Here is a 25599-nt window from a genome sequence, read left to right on the forward strand (position 1 = left end):
TGGAGGGGGAGAAGAGATCAATCTTCAAATGACTTATAAACAGTATGCCTCAAGTCCATCATCTCTTCCTGGCATCTGAGCATCCAGTCTTTTCATTCCTTTTGCTGTAGTCCTAATCAGATATACCACCCACTGCTCCTTAATTATAAAATGAGGGCAGGGAAACTAGACAGTATTTCAAACCAAGGCCTTAAGCCAAGGCATTCAGAATAACGGATCCTAATTATGTTATATCGATTTCCAGCAGGAGGATTAAATTATCTATTTCAAAGAAAATTTAGAACAAACATTAACATAGTGATGTCTGGTTTGGTGAGAAACCATTTGGAGTGGAAAACAGGACTTCAATGTTTCAAAGCATACTAAGAAGACCATACTGCAAACACCAAACTATATTATACTCCATGGATAAATAGTAAGCATGATTATATTTGCCATTAGAAATAGAGAGAGGGAGAATAAAATTAAGAGAAAATTCTACAAATGGAACTGCCATAGCCATGATTATACAATCCTAATGCAAAGTTGAAAAGAGTGTAGTAAAATGACCACTGGAGCTTGGGTGGCTCAGTCGGTTGGACATCTGACTTCAACTCAGGTCATGATCTCCCAGTCAGTGAGTTCGAGCCCCACATTGTGCAATGTGCTGATGGCTCAGAGCCTGGAGCCTGCTTCACATTCTGTCTCTCTCTCCCTCTCTCTCTCTCTCTTTGCTCCTCCCCCGCTTACGCTCCATCTCTCTGTGTCTCTCAAAAATGAATAAACGTTAAAAATTTTTTTAAATTACTGGACTTGGTTTATGTCCAAGATACAGTGAGCAATCTTGCAGATAATATTTTAAATACATTTGCTCCAGAATGAGGAAAAGCATTATCCAAAGAGCTACAGGAAAAACAAATTCACTTAAGAGTAAAAACACTTAAAGTTTTAATCAGAAAGAATTCCTCATACTAGGAAAAAGAATAATACATTTCATGATTAGCTAATTCATGTTCATACAACTAATAATGATGACACCTACCTCATTTAACTCTTGCCGAGTCTCAAAAGTGTCCTTTGACCAAATGGTAGCCCTCTGGTCGATTCTATAAAATACAAAGAAAACGTATTTCCATTGAAAAGAAACTTTTCAACAATGTACAATTTGAAGCTGGCAGCTACAGATCTGGCTGTACCCTTGTTCAAAACCCTCAGTGGTGTCCCACTGACCATGGAATAAAATCCAAACTCCTTATAATAGTGTACAACACATTATTATTATTATATATTATATCAGTGCTTAAATTCTGCCAGCCTGCCTGATCCCACTTCCCAACACTCATATCCTGTTCCCTACACTCCAGGCTCTTTTGGCCTTCCCTTGGTTTCTTGAACACATAGTGCTGGTTCCCATTCAAACCTTCACACTTGTCCCAAACTGTTCTCCCCAAGATCTTCATAAACAGACTCTTTTCAGCATGTAAACATCAGTTCAGTTGTGATGTCACCTCCCAATAAGACTTCCTGATGTCCCTGACTAGAAGCAATCACTATCACACTGTCCTTAATTTTCTGCTTAGCACTTATCACTATCTGAAAGTAACCTGTTTGTTTGCATTTCCACATTAAAATGTAAGCTCCAAGAAGTTAGTGATTTTGTCCATTCTCTACACTGCTGAATCTTGAGTACCTAATACAAATTCAATATTTTTCATTCATTCAAAAAAAGTCTTATGTGATCAGATAGATCTGATACAGTCACTACAGAAAGATACCATTTGTTCACTGAAGACAGTATTTGAAAATTTCATGCTGTCTTTTTACTAACACAAAAAACATAGCAATTTCTGGGTAACATTGTGAAGCTAGGTTTTGCCACTAGATAGTTTCTAATAAAATAAGGCAAATCTACTCTGAATCATTTTTTTTAGTTTAAATACAAAAAAGCAAAACTTCACTACCGACCGATGCTAAATTCCAAATCATGATTTGTCAAATGTTATAATCCAATAGTATTTGTTACATAACATTCAAGTTTTTTTACAACAATTTGCATGATATTATATAATAAGCATATTAAATTATAGTTAATATCCTTATAAAAAGTCCTACTCTCTTAATAAAATATTTAGTCACCATTAAGTCATTTATAAAAAGCTTTATTTGGGGACATAATTATTTATAGTTATTATTCTACTTCAATTTGAGTCCTGAAGAAAGCATACATGACCTTTGAATGGTCAATAAGATTAATGATTTCTTTAAGTCATGATGCACATTTAAAAATGCCACAAGCATAATTTCTTCAAAATATTAAGATTACAAAATTTATTCAGTCCAAAGGCATTGCTAACTGTGCAAACAATTTACTTAAAATAAGAAAAGTAAGGATATGAAAAAACAAAATCATATAAGATGCACTGATGTCTACTACACCACAAATGAGCATGTATCTCCTGAGTGTGAAAGAAGGTTAATGGTCCAACAATGAGCTCAGGGAAAGTTCACTCAGTGAGAAAACAAAGTGAGGAAGAACACTGCTGGCACACCCATCCTATCCTCATCAATTTCCTGATCTGAAAACACAGTAATTTTAGGGATTCAAAAAATACTCAATTGCTCTACTCCAAATGGGGGAAACCCTCTTGAGGATAGAAATTAACCTGTCCAATCCAGTAACATCTAAAATTTTTAGTGGCTCATAATTTCTTTGTAATTCTTTGTGGTTCTCAAATTGCATTTCTATAGAGTTATAATAGCACCAGAAAAATGGAAGAGTGATATCCTTTAATGAAAAAAAATATTTACTACTTTATATTTTAAACATAAATTTGTCTAGGAATTTAAAACAAATACAAAGATAGCATATATTAATGGAAAAAGCAGAAATAGACTTTGTTAAAAATATGTATTACTAAGATACAGAGTACAGACTATTTGTACTACACTCACATGATCTTCCAGGAAAACTACTTAAAATCTCCAAATAAACCTCAAGATCAATTTTGAAAACTGTGGTCTAAGCATCAAGCGTCCTTTAATTCAATAGCCATCTGAATGTTTCCTATGTGCCTGGTATAGTATTGGGGAGGTAAGAGTTAATAAGACTCTAGGCCTTTAGGAGGCTTATGATTTAGTGGAATCTGAAGCAGAGGATAAAGCTAACACCAAGTCTTGAAGCTAATTTCAGTAAGTCAGGGATCAGGCCATAGAGGCTGATATTAGAATGGTAGAAAGGAACTGGGGAGGTAGAAACTAGAGAGATATTTTCAAGGATAAAAACAATCAAGAAGTCTTGGGTATGTATTTAAAGTACGGAATAAAAGAGATAGGATAATCAAAATTACTCCCAAGTTTTGAGACATGTGACTAGAAAGATGACAAGTGGTTTTTATAATGGAGGTAAAGAAATATTTAATTTTGGTGGGAAGATTAAGCAGTTGGCAGAAAGGGAGGCAATTCATGAGTTTAGATTTAGATATTTTCAGCTTGAAGCAAGTCTGAAATAGAGAAGTAATCCCTGAGTAGGGCTCAACCTAGAATTGGAACTCTACAGTGTGTTCAGCAGAGGTGTGGTGGTGATGGTAACAGTGATGTGTTGTGGTCACAAGTCCTGCCTTGATATTTTCCCTGTTGTGTGGCCAGAGTCTAGCATCAGTGTGGCCAGAGCCTAGCATTATGCCTAGCATGGCATACACTCAGTACCTGTCCTTCAGATGGGTGGGTAAGGGAAGAAACAGAAGGAAGCTGATCTAAGAATGAGTTCTTCATCCACCACTTACTAGGTGTGTGTACCCATAGGTAAGATATCAATCTCTCTAAGCCTCAGTTTCCTCAACTGTAAAGTGAGGATAATGACAGCTACCTCATAGGATAATTCATGATACTACTGCTAGGCATATTAAAAATAACACATGGATTCTAGAATCATATACGAAAAATACCATAATCAAATTATAAATGATGATAATTAATGGTATATTTTATTAACAATGATCCAAGTCTTGTGAATAAGCAAACTGAAAGGGACAAAACCTGGGACTTCCTTACTTAGGTCCACTGGGTAGGTCTCTGAAACTGGTCAGTTGGTAGACAAATGAAAGAAAGTATAGATCCATCACTAGGAGTTAAGAAGCTTAGTATATCATTATAAATATTAAAGAAAAAGAAGCTATAAGAAAAAAAAGGTGTCAAGGACCATCTAACAAATTGCCAGCCATTACTATGCCAGGCTGGGAACGCCAGGTACTTTACTTACATTATTTCATTTAATCTTCATAGTGATTATATGAGATTAGCATTACTATATCACTTGGCTTAACAGGAAACAGGGAAGTTAAACAACTTTATACATTCATTAAACTACTATTTATGAACCTCCAACTATGTGCCAGGTACGACTGCAGATTTTTGGAATAAAACAGTAAAGCAAAGTCTCTGCCCTCATGGAACTTGTAATTTTCATACAAGGAGAAAGAACCTACAGATATAAACCAGTGAGCTATGGTGCACCAGATGCTAAGTATTATGGAGAAAAAGAAAGCAAGGCAAGGAGAACAGGGCATGCATATGGATTGCCTAAGCTCACACTGCTAGAAAATCTCAGTCATCTGGAGATAATGAGAATGAAAGCAGAGAAACAAAAGGCCAGTGGAATTGAACAAGATAAACTTCATGGCAGAAGAGGAAACAGAAATGAAAGTTTCTCACTAGAGAAGTTTAGCAATGAAAAGAGAACTGGAACAGTAGCTAGGTGTTTCAAGTTCCCCTTTTTTTAAAGGTATTTGAAGATATTGCTTGAACCATTTGTAAATCTTCCTGGAAGCTAACCTAAATGCGAACACTGGGTCACACTGAAACATTCCCTCCAATTCTCTTGCTTCTCTTCACCCAAAATAATAACAGGAAAGGAATCAAGCAAATCTCTACCCAGTGCATGCGTTTGGAGAGGTCAATGATGAGAAGGCCAGTCAGAGCACTCTGCCCTGCTCTGTGGTCGAAGCAACAGGAAATGCAGATTGGACTCCTCAAAGTATGATTATGGCCCTCAGCACTGATGGGAGTGTCCTGCTTCTGAGCATTACTACCACTACCATCACTGTCATTGTCACCACCACCATGATCACTGTCACCATCACCACCATTGTGACAACAATGTGTCACACCAGTGTGTCATTGTCACCACCACCACCATCACCACAATCACTACTGTACTGTTACCACCATTGGCATCATTGCCATAGTCCCTGTCATCACTGCCACATCCATCATCACCACCACCAAGGTCACCACCACTGCTGCCATCATCATTGTAACCACCACTGCTGCCATCATCACCACCACCACCATCGCCCATGACCACTATTGTATCTGCCGCCACCACCACCATCACTGCCACTGCCACTGTCATTACCACCTCCATCACCAGTGTCATCACCACCATTGTTGTCACTGCCACTACAACCATCACCACTATTGTCATCACCATGACCACCAACACTGCCACTATCATCATTGCCACCATTATATATTTTGAATTAAAAGCACTTCTAACAGAGAAATATAAAACCTAATTATGTGCTGATATTAGAAGTGCTTCTTCCTGGATGGAACTGCATCCAGTTTTGGTCACTGCAAAATTATGGATAACCTACTGAAGTGAAAATTTTTAAAATTTTGGTGTTTCCACATTGCTGGGAAATTAAAGCATGTGCTGAGTCAATCTATATGGTCATCCTGCAGTGGTTTTCCCTCAGAATGTGCACTGGAATTCAAAATAGCAAAATAAACAAAGCATTAAGTATTTTTCTTGGCCTAAGGGTAGTGTCAAGCCCCAGATGTGATAATTTGTGAAGAAGCAATATCTTAGCATAGAATTTTTATATCAACCTTTCAATTATCTATAATTAAATTAGCAGATGAAAGTATTCCCTATCTCAGTGAAAATCTTCTCCCTCTATCCAATGTCTTCCTCATGGAAGACATCTGAGAGTTATTCTGACACTTTCCTCTCCTTCAAGCCCCATAGCCACTGTATTATGAAGTCCTTCAATTTCTTATCACAAATAACTTCTGCATCTGTCCTCTTCCCCTCCACCTCCATCACTACTACTTCAGGTCAAACGACTATAATCTGTCTTTTGGACTACCACCATGGTCTCCCTATTTCCCCTCTACTCCCACAAACCATTTTCTACACAACCACCTTATCATTTCCCTTCTCCGCATGACACTTAAAATAAAGACCAAAATTCTTAAAGTATCCTAGGACATTGTGAAGGATTCATCACTTGTTAGTCTCTTCAACTTCAATTCATACCGTTCTCACTCTCTGCTACTACTACACAGACACTTTTTCAGTTCTTTGGATGCACCATGTTCCTTTTCACCTCAGGCCTTCGTATGTGCTGTTCCTGTGCCCATAATGCTGTTCCCTCTCCATTCTCTTTCCTAATTAACACATTCATCCTATAGACACAAGGTAGCTCATAATCAGGTCTCCCTTTTATATGTTCTTCCTGTATTCTGATCTACATCTGCTCCATAGCATAGTCCCTAATTGTGTATTTCTATAATTATCTGATTGTCTCTTCCATGATGGAACACTCTATAGAGCAGGGACCTTGTGAGTCTTGCTTGTTATTTTTATCTCTAGGGCTAATCCTGACATTTGGCACATAGTAGGCACTCGATGTTTCTTAATAAAGTATTCATCCTAGGGTTATGGACAGCTGCCAATTCTGGTATATTCCCAAGTATGTACAATAATTATGATAAAACACATGTTTTTTCCCCACCTGTAATTTTCTAGCAGGACTGGCAGGATAGGATGACTCTCATTCCTACAAACAGTTACATTTCTTCCCTGCAGAGACCTGCTGAAGATTAGCAAGTGGTGTTCTAATCCACATTTAGAAAACCCGGGCAGAAAGAGTAAAAGGAGAGCAGCCAGTACACTTTTCAGAATGCTTCATATAGAATCAGAACCTTAAGTCTGAACCAAGCTGAACTTTGGATCACTTTTAAGAGTTCAAGATATTCCACTGCATTAAATTGAGCCTCTGTTCAGAAAGCAACATGGGATACACTAATGTATACCCGGATGACCACTGGCTAGCTGTATGACTGTTGTTTCCTGAAACTCTTGTAAAAACAAAAGGTATATCCCAAGAGGACAACCATCTGAGCAAAACATTCTTTATGTATAAACAATAGCTCTATATGCAGACACAGACAAGATGCCAATAAATTCCAGTAGTATTATTAGCAACAATAACAATCTTCAATACCAGTAAATGTAAAATTCCTTTCTCTAGGGAGTCTAAGCTATATTAAAGACATTCTCTTATTGGTGTTTTATTTTAACCAAATTTCTGTGCCAAAGGACTGAGGTTACGTACTGGGCAGCTATCTTCAAAGGTAAAGAAACCAAGGCACTGAATCTTAAATGACCCCCAAGAGACCACTGACAGAAAACAGAACTGGTAGTCAGTAGATCTTTATGAACTGACTTTTCAAACCATGTATGTACTTGTCCATGTAAATAAATTCCCGTAAAGGGGAGAAGGAGGTCATGGTTAAAGGCAGAATGCTGATTTTAATAATATGCCTTGGCACTAATTATTAGAACCCAATCTCCACTCCCTTTCATACTTCTCTGAGGATTACTATCAATCAGTATTATTAAAAACAGATTCCTAGGCCCCACATTTACTGAAGCTGAATTCCCAAAGGAATGCACTGGTAATATGTATTTAACAAGCACTCCAGGGCATTCCTAGTTGGGAAACATTATCCTAAAGGTCCAGGTAATGGGAGGATACCAGTGGCTGAAGAGCACAGGTGAAGGACTTCTGTGAGTACAGGAGTGCTCTGGGTATTTCTGGCCTGGGCTCCCAGGGGACACATTCCAAAAAAGGAAGAATCATGTCCCTGAAGAGACTCTAAGAAAAACACTGAACACAAGGCAGCCCAGCTGCACTGGAATAGATACCGCTCCTCACCTTGGTGGGCTGGAACAGAGCCCAGAAACAGAACCATACCAATGTCCAAAGAATGTGTGAGGTGAGTCAAGCCCATAGGCCAGCATCAGTACTGAGAGAAGAAAGGAAGTAGAGTAGCATGGGTGTGGTCAAAGACCCCTATGAATCAAAAAGAAGAGTTTGGGAAGGGATTGAGGACAAGGGATCCATTGGGAGCACAGACCCTAATACATTATTATTGATAGCAGCACCTGGTCTGCTGAGCTGTATACAAAGCACTTCCTTCCATCGTCTCATTTATTCCATTCACTTAGTAAGTATTTATGAGACATCTGCTTCCTGTGCCAGGCAGTGGTCTGCCCAAGAGGCACAGTGGTCATAGCAGATGCGTTAGCTCCATGGACAGTTCTGCTCACTCAAATTATCTCCCTTTAAGCACCTGCCAAGTCTCTTTACTTTTCTGCCTCAAGATTTTGTGAGGCAGAGCTTACTTCCGCAGCCTAGAAGTGTGGAGGAGTTACTCCTCTGGGGACAACCCTCTGCCAGCAAAGAGGGGAGCATGTGAATATACACTTCAGCCCCAAAATTTCAAAGGGATACATCCTCAGATGTATTTACAAGTTCCTCAGAGAGTCCTCAGGGAGCTAATCTCCAGTTGCCAAGAGTAGTAACCTTAGTTACACACATGCTGTCAGCTCTCCCTCCTCCCCCACTTCCTATCACCTCCCTCTACCCAAGCCTTCCTACAAGGCTCTGCTTTCTGAAGGAATCTAATGTAAGCAAGTGAGCAACATTACAAAGTAAACACGATACCTGTATTTCCGAGTCAGAGACAGAAAAAAAAATCATCCAAATGAAGATTTAGTCTAGGGACAGATACAGTGAAGGGGACAGGAGATCACAAATAATGGTGGGGGAGGGTGGCTAATTTGAATGACAGGTAAATATTTGATGAATATTAAATTTTCATTGCTCTAGGCATGGTGATATTACATCTGATACTTGGCTTTCCAACATTCTATCTTTTAAATTATGAATCAAGATAGTGCTAGGAACAAAAGAACTTAAGAAATGACACAGAGGACTTACATAAGCATTAATATTAAACAAGCCTAAATCCTAACTGTTCCCTATTAAAGATTTTCCTTCTCTTCCAAAAACAAGAAGTTATGAGTCTCTAATATTCACCTCTACTCCTCCCTCTTCCATCTTCACTGCCACCATCACCTCCCACGTGGATGATGCATTGCCTCCAATATGTCTCCTTGCTTCCCCATATCACACACTACCTAGAGTGGTCTTTTTTTTTTTTTTTTTTAATTTTTTTTTTCAACGTTTTTTATTTATTTTTGGGACAGAGAGAGACAGAGCATGAACGGGGGACGGGCAGAGAGAGAGGGAGACACAGAATCGGAAACAGGCTCCAGGCTCCGAGCCATCAGCCCAGAGCCTGACGCGGGGCTCGAACTCACGGACCGCGAGATCGTGACCTGGCTGAAGTCGGACGCTTAACCGACTGCGCCACCCAGGCGCCCCTAGAGTGGTCTTTTAAAGATGGAAATCTGAGCATGTCATTCTCCTGGTTATAACCTCAAATGGCTTCCTTTTGCACTTCAACAAAATCTGAGATTCATACCCTGGCTTCAAGGCCCTGTGCAGTCTGGGCACTGCCAGCGTTTCTGATGCCATCTGATATATTCCCTCTACAATTCAACTTCTCCAGCCTTTTGGCCCTTTGTCTATGACTTGAATAAGCCAGCACCTCCACACCGCTATTCTGAGTACTTACACTAGTTAGGATTCTCGATATCATTCCATTTTAAAGCAAACAACACATTCCATACACACATGCAACACTAACCTTTCCTTACTAATGTGGTCTTGGCAAAGAACCTGGATTAGGCAGGTTTGGATTGGCAAATAATCTGGAATCCAGGACCTGGATCAGTGCTACTCTGAGAGGCAAGGGTGAGTTAATGATCAGAAAGACAAGTCAGAGGAGCCTGGATCTTGCATGCTTTAACCTCATTCAAGTTTGACAAGGCACATAAAATTTTTTGGCAGTTACCTTGGTTCTTAACTGTCTTCTTCTTTCAGTTCCAAGTTCTTCTCATGCCCCTCCCCACAAGTCATTCCAACAGTGTGGTGATTTTATCTTCTCAGCACTTTTTACCTCAAATCCACTTCTGACAAACAACCTTCCCAGGGAACTAGCCCTTCACATGCAAATCCCAAGGACTCTATTTTGTGTGTCTAGATTTATTCAATAGGCTCAGTATGGCCAAAGTTGTTTTCTTGTATGGGTATTAAATTCAAGGCATTGTTAAAAAATCTCCTGAAATTTGGCCTTACTCCTGCTTCCACCTTCTCAAGTTTCACCTCTTGGACCCCATTGCCATTTTTTTTTTTTTTTTTTTTTTTTTTAAATTTTTTTTTTCAACGTTTATTTATTTTTGGGACAGAGAGAGACAGAGCATGAACGGGGGAGGGACAGAGAGAGAGGGAGACACAGAATCGGAAACAGGCTCCAGGCTCTGAGCCATCAGCCCAGAGCCTGACGCGGGGCTCGAACTCATGGACCCTGAGATCGTGACCTGGCTGAAGTCGGACGCTTAACCGACTGCGCCACCCAGGCGCCCCCCCCCCATTGCCATTTAAATGGGCCCTGGTATTTCCTTTGCCCCTGGCATCTACAGTCATAGGAGTTCTCTTGATTAGAACTCTATGCTAGTGGACCTCTGAAAGGCTTGCTCTGCTTAAGGGATATAAAAACAGACTTTCTTCAACTTTTACATACAGAATAAAACACTCAAATGAAGAGGTGTCTAGGATACAAATTCTGATTTTAAGTGTCATCTGACCCTATAAAAATCACCTTTAATATTTGCTTTCTGATCCTAACTGACTCAAACCATAAAAGCCACAGATACCACTGAAAATGCCTTTTAGGTTTCTTCTAGTCAAAAATAATTTTTAAAAATCCATTCTCTTCTATACTTTCCTAATATTCTTCTCTACCTTGAACTGATATGCAACAGTTCAAAGAAACAGAACATAAATGATGATTTGCATTTGTGCAAATTGATGATTGCAGCAATTGTAGTAAATTTATTTTTGGTTCTATATCTTGAACAGTTGATACTGCTTTTTTTCATGTATAAATAATTTTCCCTGTTACAAACTTAAGAGGAACCCAATGGGGGAAAATTTGGAAAGTGAAATGAATATTTTAAAAATCACCCACAGCCATTCCATCTGAAAATAACCACCAATAAAATGATTTATGTCTTTCCAGTGTATATTTCTGTATATAATTATATGTTAAGTAAAAATAAGATAAACTTATAATTCTGTTATGTAGTTGCTTTTTTCTCCATGTATAAAAGACTCTCATAAAACATAGTTTTAAATATCCATCATGAATTTTGGCATTTCTCTTGGAGGTGGTGGTATGCACTCTAGAAAGCATTTAGGAAATTTAGAGGCTATTTGTGATTGGTACAAAGGCCGGGGGTCCCTGCTGACGTTCTGTAGGCTACAACCAAAGATACTAGAGCCCTGAGATGAGCAGGGTAGTTTCACACATCAAAGAGTTGTTCCACACCTGGCATGCCTTCCAAACGTCTTTTGGGAATGTTAGAGTCAGAGGCATTTTGCCCTAAGAACAATCTGAGCTAAAAAACTGTAAGGGCTAGTGGGTTAAATAGAAATATCTAGAATACACAAGTATGGAGAAGGGGATTGGACTGAACTGTCTCAAATGTTCCACTTAGACCCAGTATTCTAAGATGCTGCCATATACAGAAATCCAGCCACATGACTTTCTAATTCTCTCAAAATTATCAATTATCCATTTTATTCCTATCTTCTTTCATGATCAGATAACTGAAAAATTTATATGCCACATCTTTTTGGTTTATCATTTTAAATCCCATGTCTGGACAGCTTTACCCTTAAGCACAAACCAAGGAAACTGAAATGGAAGTACATAAAAATATTTTAAGAAATTCTTACTACAGCAATATCTACAAATATGAATTCCAGAAGTAACCAAAATACATACCGATTTGGAGTTACAAAAATTATGGTATATTTCATAGTCACTATGATATGGAAAAAAACAATATTAAGTAGGACAAACAAGCTACACAGAAATGCTTAAGATTTCATACATATGAAAAAAATTTATATATACAAATTAAATTGGTTAAGAATAAAAGAAAAATAGGAAGGGTGGGTGGAAACTGTATATGTCACTATATATGATGTGAGTGGATGTGGATGTGGATGTGTTTGTGTGTGTGTTTAACATTGAACATTAGTCTTTTTTTTTAACTTTAGTCTTAAAAAGGAATAACCCCCATGGATTTCTGTAAGTTTCTCAGGATCCACATAAGAGTGAAACCATATGGTATCTGTCTTTCTCTGTATGGCTTATTTCACTTAGCATCACACTCTCCAGTTCCATCCATGTTGCTACAAAAGGCCATATTTCATTCTTTCTCATTGCCACGTAGTATTGCATTGTGTATATAAACCACAATTTCTTTATCCATTCATCAGTTGATGGACATTTAGGCTCTTTCCATAATTTGGCTATTGTTGAGAGTGCTGCTATAAACATTGGGGTACAAGTGCACCCATGGGGGAGGGGAAGGAAAAAAAAAAGAGGTTAGAGTGGGAGAGAGCCAAAGCATAGGAGACTGTTAAAAACTGAGAACAAACTGAGGGTTGATGGGGGGTGGGGGGGGTGTGATGGGTATTGAGGAGGGCACCTTTTGGGATGAGCACTGGGTGTTGTATGGTAACCAATTTGACAATAAACTTCATATATTGAAAAAAAAAAAAAAGAAATAACCCTTAAGCACCAGAGCAACCTTTGCCTCATTGGGAAGATAAAGAGTAAGTTAAAGAATAGGAGACCCTTAAATACAGAGAACAAACAGGGTGGCTGGAGGGGAGGTGGGGTGGTGGTGGTGATGGGCATTAAGGACAGCACTTGTTGGGATGAGCACTGGGTGTCATATGTAAGAGATAAATCACTGGGTTCTACTCCTGAAGCCAAGACTACACTGAATATTAACTTGAATTAAAACAACAACAACAAAGGAATAACCTCATTCCCATGGTCTCAGGGACACTGAACGCCTAACCAGCTGGTCAGTTTTAAATTAAATTTAAGTTTATATGCACACTCTGTCTTCTATAATCACTATTGAAATTTGTCTCTTAAGTCTAGTCCAGGTTAGGCCAAGAAGATTTACAAGATGTTGAGATATTAAGGACAAATTTTTTGTTCCATCTCCTAGAAATATTATTTCTAACACTATAGGCTATAATGATACCAAAATTTATAAAACATGTTTCTTATAGAAATTTGTATTAGAGTATTTTGATGAAAAATTAAATTTGATCACCTTAGCCATAAATGAAGCTGAGCTTGGTGATAATTACCCCATTTCATATTTATAATCTTATATTTTTATTTATACTTATATATCTATATTTATATTCATATATCTATATCTTTATATTTATAATCTTTAAGATTATATAGTCAGAATGCATTCTGGCCTAGCTTTATACTCTGGAGTCTGTTTAAAATTAAGTCAACTCGAATGTATTAGGAAGTCCCTTTTATACACAATTTTTTATACCATATTAAAACAATAACAATACGAGGAGAAGTGCACTTGTGGTGAGCACTGGTGATGCATGGAAGTATTGAATTACTATATTGTACACCTGAAACTAATATAACATTGTATGTTTACTAACTGGAATTAAAATAAAAACTAAAAAAAAAAAATAGCAACAATATAAAAACATACACCACACTGGTAACCATGGTTATATTGGGGTGGTAAGATTATGAGAAATTTTTATTTCTTTGGAATTTTTTATATTTTCCAATATAACCATATTTCATTTATTATTATTTTTAATGAGAGAATGTCTCTGAGTTTCCCTTTTATCTTTATTCCTAATCATTGTCCAGTGAAAGTGCTAACAATTTATAAAGTAACCAAGAGCAGTCACAAAAAATAATAATAATAATTTTAAAAAAGGAGTGTTTCATTCCCAGAATAATCAAGTGTGGGCTCTATGTTGTCAATCAGTTCAAGGATTTGGTGATTTAGTGTAGGATACTTTTTGTGCTCTACAGCAGGGAGGAGGAATTATTTTTATCTGTGACTGAAAGAGATTGTTTTATTAAGCTACAATCTTTCCACTCTAATCCTTTAAATATCTAGAATGTTGAGCATTTTTAGTGTTAGAGCCAGAAGGGAACTAAGAAGTCATCTGACCCAGACTCGTGTTAGACAAGGGGACTGAGGGATTTGCATGAAGTGACCAAGGTCACCTGAGAGACATAATACAAGACTGCATTTCTTAATTTGAATGTTCTTTCCATTCTACCAAATTGTTTCTGAGCCCATCAGGATGGAGGCAGGATCGGGGGATGAAAAACAGCCCTAACTATATGGCCCCCTTCCTATGCAATATAGGCAAAATAAGCTATTCCAGAACCCACTTGTCACTCAACCATATAGCAGGTAGTCTCAAAACACTATCAAGACCAACTAATTTTTTTTGTTCTATACCTCATTTGTTCTCCCCCTGCCCTGTTAAGAAAGAAAGAAAGAAAGAAAGAAAGAAAGAAAGAAAGAAAAAAGAAATCTTAAGAGCATACTAATAAGAACATGCTGGCAACATGTAATGCTCCTGCTCTGGTACAGTCCAAGAAGGCAGTTCTTGTATACTATGTTATTAAAAATCTCTGGGTGCTCATTCTCTTACTCATTCTTTCTCTTTTTAGAAGAGCTCCTTAAGACTCTGCTTACTTCTATGAAAAACACTTAAATAAGAAACAATTAGCTATTAAAACACACACAAGTTGTCTATCTCAAAAACAAAACCTGAAAGGATTTATCCCTCATGGAAAAGTTGCTGCCAACAAAACTTCCTCTTTCCATAAAGCAACAACCCTTTTTCTTTTTTCTGGAATGTCACAAAAATAGTCAAAGCCATCAAAGGCCATTATTTTTGCTAATACTCCAATCTTCAATCCCCTCTAACTGGGGACTTCCAGACGAAAAGGCTAATGAACTCCAATTTACGAATGCAACCACCAACTTAATTAGTAGTAACACAATGCTACAGAATAGTTCCTGTTTATACAGACAAGGTCTTAACAACATTAAAGGTTTAATGCTGTCATAAATTTTAATACAATATTTTAAACACAAGTGAATTAATCACTCTCAAAAGTAAATTTACTTAGCTGGGTAAGAAATCCCCAGCTTCATTAGTATTCTGTTACATTGATAAATCCTCCTTTGTCATATCCGAGGGTTCACAGGATTGGCACTGGCTGTAGCTATATAAAAAAATCAATCAAACTAATGAATATTCATCAAGTTACTGCTCTGAACAGATTGATGGCATTTGTCTTCATTCTGTTATAAGGGGAGCAAGGGCTTAAGCAAATAACAGCCTCACTGGGTGTCACACTAGAAAATGAGAGGATTGTATTAAATGTTTATTAAGGCTTCATTCTTGCTCTAACTAAATGCAGTTCTATAACTTTATATGTTTTGAAAAGCTCCAGGTACTGAAGAGTGTGTCAGAGTAGGGTAATATGCAGCCCCTCCACTCAGATGCAATGGAAATCCAAGTTAAAATATAAATACATCATCTTGGAAAGGAGGCAAAAGACATTATCAGACATCACCTTATCAAGGCTTAGCTCTGAGCACCTAGAGTACCCAGGATGAGTAGTTGCTGGGAAGAAAATGATTGAAGTAAGCATTATAAATCAAAAGCCCGTATGAGTCAGGCAAAGAGCATAAATAAGTTGGCAGATCTGGGTAGGAGTTGTGGAAAAATGGATGGCTGCTCCTCAGCTCCTGCTAACTGTTCCCTTGTAGGGCCCTGGGTATCCCATCTCCAGATTTTCAAAAAGAATCTCCAAAATCTATAAACATGGTGATTTTAAGTTTATTTATTTTGAGAGACAGAGAGAGAGAGAGAGACCGAAGCGGGAAAGGGTCAGAGAGAGAGAGAGAGAGAGAATCCCAAGCAGGCTCTGCACTTGACACAGGGGTCAATTTCTCTAACCATGAGATCATGACTTGAGCCGAAATCAAGAATCAGACACTTGACCCAGTGAGGCACCCCGAAACCTTCGGATTTTTAAATACTGAATCAAAATATTTTATTTTATTTTATTTTATTTTTAATTTTTTTTTCAACGTTTCTTATTATTATTTATTTTTGGGACAGAGAGAGACAGACAGAGCATGAACGGGGGAGGGGCAGAGAGAGGGAGACACAGAATCGGAAACAGGCTCCAGGCTCTGAGCCATCAGCCCAGAGCCCGACGCGGGGCTCGAACTCACGGACCGCGAGATCGTGACCTGGCTGAAGTCGGACGCTTAACCGACTGCGCCACCCAGGCGCCCCCTGAATCAAAATATTTTAAAACATTCTGTAAGCCAAATGTATCTCCACACTTTAGATATACCACAGATCTCTGCTGTGGGGCACTGTACAAGGAATATAATATAGGGATAGCAAAGACATGGCAAAAATGAGGATGGATGCAGTGAAAGAGGACAGAGGGGGCTAAATCAGTATCTGAGGTTGGCTCTGTGGAAGAATATGCAAAATGGAAGGTTGGAAGTGGTTAGGATAGTGTTTCTAAACTTTTTGGGGTCATGAGTGACATAAGATTCTGATAATTGCTTTAGAGATCTTCCCTGGAAAACAACTTTTATGTAGTAGGCAGAATAATGGAGTGCACACACACACCAAGGTGCCCACGTCCTCATTTTTTGTCCCACTCCACATGTCACTCTTACGTGATAAAAGGGATTCAGTAGATATGATTAAGTTAAGGACCTTGAGATAGGGAGATTATTGTGGGTTATCTAAATCAGTCCAATCTAATCCCATGAATCTTTTAAATCAGAAAATCTTCCCTGGGCATGGTCAAAGAGAGATGTATGGAAGAATGCTCAGAGATGCAATGTTGCTAGCTTTGCAGTGGAAGAAGGCGCACAAGCCAAGCAATGTAGGCATCCTCTGGAAATGGGAAAAGGCAAGAAAATAGATGGATTCTCCTCTAGAGACTCCGGAGAGGAATGCAGGCCTACCGACACCTTTATTTTAGCCCAAGGAGATTCATGTTGGACATCTACTGAACTGTAAGATTTTGTCAATGTGTGTTGTTTTAAGCCACAAATTTGTGGTCACTTGTTACAGTATCAACAGAAAACCAATATGATATATATACACTCAAACTTTAGAAAAAAAAATTCATAAACCTCTCTGAAGCTCATCCACAGACACAAATATAGGCTCCCTGTGTTAGAAAGAGCTGACAGACAACACAACGCTCTGAGAGATAAAGGTATGAAACTATTTCTCCTAGACATGCATGCAAAGATCAGATCCCATCTCAACACAATTAGCTCAAAAATCTCACTTCTACAACCATGGATTAATTCTCTGAAGACTAACTGTTCCTTTGAGTCTTGCTAAAGTGACATGTGACCCCTTGACAGCATAAAGATCTTTCTTCCCCTTTTCAAAGTGTTCATTATGCAAATAAAATATTCCCCCCATCCCCAAGAAGGTGGCATTTTACACCTGCTGAGATACAGACTGGTTCCTTCCCTCACTTTGAGTCAGACCTAGGTCTGGAGTGTCCTGTTACAGTATCATGTATCTATCAAGATCTTACTGGGCACCATATGCCTCAACCTGGTCATATGCTGACTTAAAAGGGAAGAGGAATGTTATCAGGAATGTGAGATACCTGACTCAAAGTTGTTTTTAGCCTCAGATCTCATTTCACCAGTTCATCAAATTTCACAATCCCTGTAATATTTTGAGGTTTTTTTTAAGTTTCATTAGAATGTCCCTAGGTGACGTCACCATGTTTGTGACAAATAACTCTGTAGTTTAAAGGTTACCAACCCAACCTAAATACTAAACTTAACAGTACCAGATATAAGTGGCCTAACACCACTTCTGATCTGAGACTTAATACCAGATCCTGTGATTCCTAAAACTGGGGTGCAGAATATTCTGGAATGGTGCTAGCTCAGAAAGCTAGATCCTATCGAAGTGGAACCTGGGGGCTAGAAGGGAAGAGAAGAAAAGGAAAACAGGATACTTGGGGTCCTATGGAGGTTTGCTAAGATGCAGAAGTGGCCAATGTGTTGGAGAGAGACAAGGCTGATTTAATGAGGAAGGCTGCCCAGTGACCCTGACTGTATTCAGTTCCTTTTTCTGACATGCAGAGGAGGTCTAAGAACCTCCTAAGATGTTACAAACTTGTGTATATGTGCATCTCTGTTTTTCTGAGAAAAGGTGTCATAGACCTGAAAATCCGAATTCAGCTGTAACTACCCATCTATCCTCAAATGTAAGAATTGCTGCCTGGTACATTTCCTCATCTAGACTATACTCATTCCATACTCTCAGCTCTTACTAATCATATGTGAATGATTCCCAACACAGAATCCTATTAAATTTCTGACTTGTCCTCTGATAACAGGAATATTACCACTTACCTTCCCTGCTGTAGATAAGAGATAAAATGGTTTAAAGTTGCCAAACATCAAGTATATATTCCATACACACACACACACACACACACACACACACACACACAAATAATTTAGGGTTTTTTTCGTTTGTTTTGTTTTGTTCTATTATTTTAAAATATGCATGGGTATATAGTTGGCTATATTCTTGCTGAGAAAGGCAGTTACAAGTCTGGTAGAGGGGAGACAGTGTCACTGCACAAAATTGGTTCTAGTCAGTCTAAAACAGCTTAATTTATTATTATTTTTTTTAATCTTTATTCATTTTTGAGAGAGAGAGAGAGTGCAAGTGAGGGAGGAACAGAGAAAGGGAGACACAGAATCCGAAGCAGGATTCAGGCTCCAAGCTGTCAGCACAGAGCCCGATGCAGGGCTCGAACTCACAAACTGTGAGATCATGACCTGAGCTGAAGTTGGACGCTTAACTGACTGAGCCACCCAGGCGCCCCATAAAACAGCTTAATTTATAATAAGGCTTCAAATAGGAAGGAGAATGCTCCAATCAGCAGAGAAATGACAAGGTTGAGTCTTACCTGACCTGAGGTCACGTAAGAATAAACAAAAAAGAGGTGGCAACTTGTGAGAAGGGTGATTCAAGACACCTATGAATACAGCTGAAAAAAGAGTCACCTTGCTTTTGGGGTCCCTCCAAACTTTTAGGAATCTATGATTCTAAATTTAGTACTTGAATATTTTAAAGCAAAGTTATATACTACAGCCAACTTCTCTGTAGTTGTTGGTTCATTTAGGCTGTGCTGCCATAAAAAAAAAATCTAAAGGTCGTGCTCAGAAGCACTCTCTTCCCACTGAGTGAGGGCTAAGATTACACTGTATACAAGATCCTACCAAGACAGCTGACACAACTAGCAGCTGAATTCTTTCTTCTGTTTATTTCCAGAAGAGATTTTCCACAGACAGCTGCAATGCCAGGCTCCCATCAGAATGCCATGCCAACTTGCTGCAGACAGCTTTCCACCCACATCCTTGCCCTGGACCCAGGGCTGTCTCCAGCAGGTCTAGCAGACCAGAGAGGCCAGCCCCTGGACTGCTTCAAGTGTCCCAAGGATCCTACTTGGATCAGCATTGAAGCACAACTGGTATGCTGTAACCAGACATTTGTGGGTTCAAATTCTGGCTCAGCTTTTTCACTTGTGCAGTATCAGGCCAGGGACACAATGAATCTTGGGCCTCAGGCTCCTCCTCCATAAAATGGGGCTATAAATACTTACTTTATGAGGAAGTGATGAAGGCTAAATGAGATAATATATAAAAAGAAACTGACTTGATGTCTACACTGTCATCACTAATTATCATTATCATGGAGGAAAACATTTCTAGCATGGAATGAAAGAGTACAAAATGAAATCAACATTTCTTTCTCCCAGACTATGTCCTGTCATCTCTGAGCTGTAAGGCTGATTATCTCCAAAATGAAGACAGTGACAGTAGGTTATTTACACTTCTCTTCAATTCAGACTCAATGATACTCTCTTACAGCCCCTTAAAGCTGCTTCTGTGACTTGTAAGGAATGCCAGCCAAAGTCGGAAAGCCTTGCCTCTTGTATGGGGGTGACAAGCACCAGCATCAGCGTTTCTGGGAAAGCAACACCAGGCACAGCACAACTTCTGACAGCAAAAGACCCACCTTTGTTGAACTCGCACTGTTTCTTGGCACCTGAAAAGGTGATTTTGTGGACTCTCGTGGTCTTTAGTTCCTGTTCTCCCCCGACACTCTGGTTGGCTGGGTACCACGTGCTCTGTCTCCTGCAAGAAGAAACAGCAAAAGTAGAGGAGCTGTCAGAAGCCATCCGGTCTCTAGTGTTCCACAGTGCTCTTCAGCTGGGAATGGGTCTCAGGGCAGGGAGAACAATACAAAACACATTCTGCCGACTATAGTTGGGGAAGGAGGCCAATAAGTGATTTGAAATTCAAGAAACCTCTTTCTGTCGGTTGCTACAAGATTACAGAATAAAGAGAAAAATAATTAAAAATCTAATGTTCAAGTGATGATATAACCATACATTAAAATTTTCACATTAAAATATTATAAAAGGATATTGAATAAATAGATATATCTGAAAATATAATTTCTGGAATATTTATAGCATTGGCTCGTTTTTGTAAAAACAAACATATGTATGAATGTACACACACATATTGAGATACCATAATCTTAACAATGACTAACTCTGAGATGTCATTTCTTTTTTTTTTTTCTTTTGGGGACTCATCTATATTTTTTACAATAAGCATACATTATTCCTATAATAAGAAATAAATTTAAGTTAGTCTGAAATTTAAGGAACATATCATTTTTATAAATACCAAACATGCTTGATATTCCTTCTCCCACTCCCTCTCTCTGACATGCACACACACAGAATACACACACACACACACACACACACACACACTTGCCATTAGCTACACTGCATCCAAAGAAATCACTACATTGGTTATCCCATGTTGCAGTCTACTCATGAGTTTAGAAGAAGTCCAGAATGCCAAACTCTCCAGAGAATATCATAAACAAATCGAAGCAAAAATGAATCTGGATTCACTATAAAGACACACACACACTAAAAATGAAAGATTTATATACATTCAACAGCTGAACTCTATAGTCTTTGAGCTGTGCCAAACTCCTAATAACAAGTTTTCTTAACAGCAAAATAGCCCCTCTTTACCTGATTAAAAAAAATACTAAAACTATAATCAGTAAATCCAGATCGCTGCCATCATGCAGTGAAAAAAATTCATGTGCTGCAATACATTTGGGTCTTAGCAGTATAGTGTGGTGGCAATAGAGACCAAGTTTTTCTATTCTGAGTGTGGGCTAAAGTCAGTACAAGTGACAATATGTCAAGTCACTTTTCCAAAACACTAGACTAATGTGGTGGGGCTTTTTGCCAAGTAGTCATCACAAGCTTGTAAAACAAAATTACATGGATACTTTTCTATAAGAGAGTTAAAGTGGGGAGTGGGGACAGAGATAAGGAAAGGGATTAATTATGCCACCAAAATCTTTTAATTCCATTTTTCTAAGCCTCCAGCTTCAGGCAGAAGACACTCTGGAAGTAGTAACTGCTTATGAAAAATTCTACAACTACCCCAAAACTGGCAAGTTTCCCCAAACAGTGGCTTTCAAGTGAGATAGCTCACTTGCAAGGTATGTGACCTTAGACAAGTTACATTAACTATCTGGATCTCAGTTTCCTCATCTGTAAAATGGGAATAATATTCTAAGGTCACAAAGTTGTTGAACAAGATGTCACTAGAACATCTCTTACTTCCTGTCAACTGGAGGCACACAGCAGATGGGAGCTATGAATGCTAATATTGCTTTTATAAAAATTCCTTTAAAGCTCAATATTCTGAAAGTAATGTTAAGGAAACCTTCAGAGATTTAACCCAAATAAGTTTATCAAAAACACACCTATTTTTGTGGCAGAATGCTTGTTTCATATTTCTATACTATTAATATCATTTTAAACATCATATTTAGAAGCCCAATACTTGTAGGCCTAAAGGAAAGACTCTTCTAATCTCTAAAAAGTTTAAATCTGAAATTTCCATCTTATTAAAATTTTTCCTTTTAGGAAAAAGTAGGGTTTTTTTTCTTTTTAAAGACGATGTCTTATCTAATCCTTTGAATCCACAAAAGTTTGAGAAGGGTTATAGGCCACACATGCTGGACTGCCATGGATTTTATGATTTATCTTAAAGATGAATAAGAGGGGGTGTCTGGCTGGCTCAGTTAGAAGAAGATGTAACTCTTGATCTCAGAGTTGCAAGTTGGAGCCCCATGTTGGGTGTGGAGATTACTTAAAAAATTAAAAATCTTTTTAAAAAGATGAATAAATGGGGCTCTGGAGAAAGTGCCATAATCCTCTCAAGTCACAGATCTCAAAGCGTTGCAAGAGGAGAATTTTTCTCTGGCATGGGTGGATAGAGTATTTGGGGACATCTGACAATCAAGTCCCTGATTCAAGAAGAGAAAAAAATGGCATTGTCAGCCATGCTTCTGCCCACTAAGAATTTGAAACTTCAAGATGGTATGGAGAACTTGGAAAGAGTAAGGACTTTGGTATAAAGCATCCTGAATACCAACCAACAGAGCAGACTCTGATGCGAAATATAAGCATAATTGTAATGATGGATGCTGCACTTTCCAATGACAAAATGTTAGATCATGCTCCAAAGTGTTGATCTCCAAAACCTCCTCAGATCAGAAACAAGTCCAGCCTCTCTCTGAAAATGCTGAATGGGTTCTTCCTTCCAAAGTTCCTATGAGTTTGGAAAATCTCATTTGTAAGAAAAGGAATAAGTATTTTTAGTTTAGTCCCTTCCACTCTATTATCTCTTCATGGAATGGCTCCAGGTGGACCAATAACCCCAGCAAACCCCACATGGGAATCAAAACCTTCAGGTGATTCTCACTTGTAGGCTACATGTCTTCTGGCTGAGGCCCCAGGCATCATGAAGTGAAACAACACCTCCCTATTATGCCCTAAGTGAATTCCTAACCCACAGAAACCACGAGACATAATAAATACTTGTTTTAAGTGTTATACAACTATAGATAACTAAAATACCACTACCTTTTTTTTCTTGATCTAAGATACTACCAAGTATAAAAGCCAACATCAGTTTAATTAAATAACATGTTAGGAAAAAAAATAATGCCATATTAAATGCATCCATCAATTTTAAAGTATAATCAGCTATAAGAAAGGTCAAAGTGTGAAAAATGTATGTTTTGGCATCAAGGAAATTCAGATCATGCCCAGCAAAACACAGTACTATGTGTGACACAAAAGCAGTCTTGCCAGTAGGACACACCAGAAAAAGCAACTTCAAGAGTCTAATCTAGAAGTTACTCAAGAACCTCATAGGAAATATGGGAGTAAATCCCAATTCTTACTTGCTCCACTTTTAAAAATAATTTCATGATTTTCCTTAAAGGGATAAGGCAGAAAGAAAAGGGATATCATTCTAAATAAATTAATAAAACAATAGCTTCCAAAAGTATTGTGCTGCCAGGTATCATTTATTCATAAGGACATAAGGGAAAGAATATATAACAAGAACAGTAATAGTCATAGTTATTGGCCTTTATAACAGAGATTTAGCTAGACACATGAGAGACCATGACTTATCCCCCTTGGTGAGTTCACATCCTTATTCCAGTTGGGTTCCACCACCTGACAAGTGACAAGGTTAACTAGGACTGCCAAAGAAAGTTCTTAGAATAGTGTACTTGTGTATGACTGAGAGTGAACATATTCTCCCTGCCAACCCCCCAAAGGTGACAATATCTGAACAAGAATAATATATTTAATTAGTTTTGCTCATTTAAGCTTCATTATATCTTTGTTTGGAATCTGCTATGACACCCCACCCCCTGCCACCTCAAAAATTCTAGAACATTAAAGCAGGATGTTTATCTTAAAATGACTGAGATATATTTTTAGTCCAAAGGGAATCACCTACTATAAACCAAGGATGTTGACAGTTGAGGAAGTTATATAAAAGTGATTAAGACAATCTTGCCCCCAAAGAACTTTAAAATCTACTGTTTGACAAACACTAAAGTGTGAGAGAGCAGACACTAACTTGCTTACTTCTGTGTTAATGTACTTGCCAGATGGGCAAGTCCAAGCTGACCAATGGAAGTGAAGGAAGAAGCCAAGACCCTCCCCTCCAGGCTTGTCTCCCTGGTACCTGGCCAGGCAGAGTCTGGGTGGGTACCTATATGATGAGTCATCCTACCTCTTCTCTTCCTCCCAGCCATTCTCTATCTTTTGATCTCACCTCCTGTACATCCTAATTCTAGCCTCAGTGGAGTGATTTCTTGGTTCTCTGCTATATGCAGGGCCAATCACATCGACTTAGCTCTGATATGAGTAAGGTAAGTGTCACACAAGCATTATTTCACTCATTTTCTGACCCAGGAGCAGAGGCCAGGACAGTATGCACAATGACAACAGAGAGACTGTCTGTTGGATTGAGAGGCTTGGAACCTCAGCTGAGTCAAGGAAAAATTAGCTGCCCCTAAAGTGGGAATAGTGAAATATAATATTTTGCCCTTGTTGGGATTTTAGTGAATTCAGCTGACTCTTACCGAACTTGAGAGAATCTAGTTTTGATCCAATGGCATGGCCACAACTTCAGGACCTTCCAAGTCCCCCAATTTGTACAAATCCATAACTCAGAAGAAAGAAAACAATTTCCATCCTAGTCTTAGTTTTTGCTCATCTACGCTAGCTTGCCAAATCAGAACACTACCTTTAGACCTCAAAGATACATGCATCCTTTAAATCTTCCTTTCAAGATGTGGTCAGTCAAAACATTAACTCTTTTCAGCTTCTCACAGTTGAGGTTTTATTATGTCCATTCTATTCCAAAACTGATAAAACAATTTACTTTCCTCAACTACTGGCTTAAATTGTAAATTAAACATATTTTAACTAATCACTCCATTGCTAATGCTTTGCATTTTTCAGAGCATGTTCTTCCCAAGTGCTCTAAATACTACATGATTAATACTTCTGATATCTCCATAGTTTTGAAAAACAAAAATATTCATCTCTTACAACAAACAGGCAATGTGTTATAAGTGTACCCTATCCTATGTCACCCCAGAGTAAGTTTTACCTTAAATCTGCACACATCTATGAAAATGACTTAAAGTCCTTTTGAATAATTGGGGGTTTTAAAGACCTTTCCCTTGATTAAAAGAATTATCACATTCATTTTATAATTGGGGGAAAAGAGGCTCTGGAAGAACTGATTAGAATATCTTCTAAAAATGTGTGTCATTATTATTTTAAGTATTCTGGATATTTAAGAAACAGTACTTAGGGAACTGTTGTTTCAGACCTATTTTAAAAATAATTTCTGGGGGCACCTGGGTGGCTCAGTCAGTTAAGTGTCCAACTTTAGCTCAAGTCATGATCTCTCAGTTCATGAGTTCGAGCCCCACATCAGTGCTGACAGCTTGGAGCCTGAAGCCTGCTTCA

The 25599-nt window shown here is 38.3% G+C and overlaps 1 protein-coding gene across 2 annotated transcripts in view; it reads right to left on the minus strand.

Annotated features, from left to right (window-relative positions):
- FAM13C (family with sequence similarity 13 member C) overlaps nt 1-25599 on the minus strand; it is a 177158-nt gene that overhangs the window by 92682 nt on the left and 58877 nt on the right. For both annotated transcript variants that reach the window (XM_049645093.1, XM_049645092.1), the window contains exons 4-5: nt 20223-20341; nt 1022-1085 (exon numbers count right to left, since the gene is read on the minus strand). In XM_049645093.1, coding sequence (XP_049501050.1) covers nt 1022-1085; nt 20223-20341 — 183 coding nt within the window. The remainder of the gene's footprint in view (nt 1-1021; nt 1086-20222; nt 20342-25599) is intronic.

This window comes from Panthera uncia, chromosome D2, assembly GCF_023721935.1.
Source record: "Panthera uncia isolate 11264 chromosome D2, Puncia_PCG_1.0, whole genome shotgun sequence".
Classification (NCBI taxonomy): Eukaryota; Metazoa; Chordata; class Mammalia; order Carnivora; family Felidae; genus Panthera; species Panthera uncia.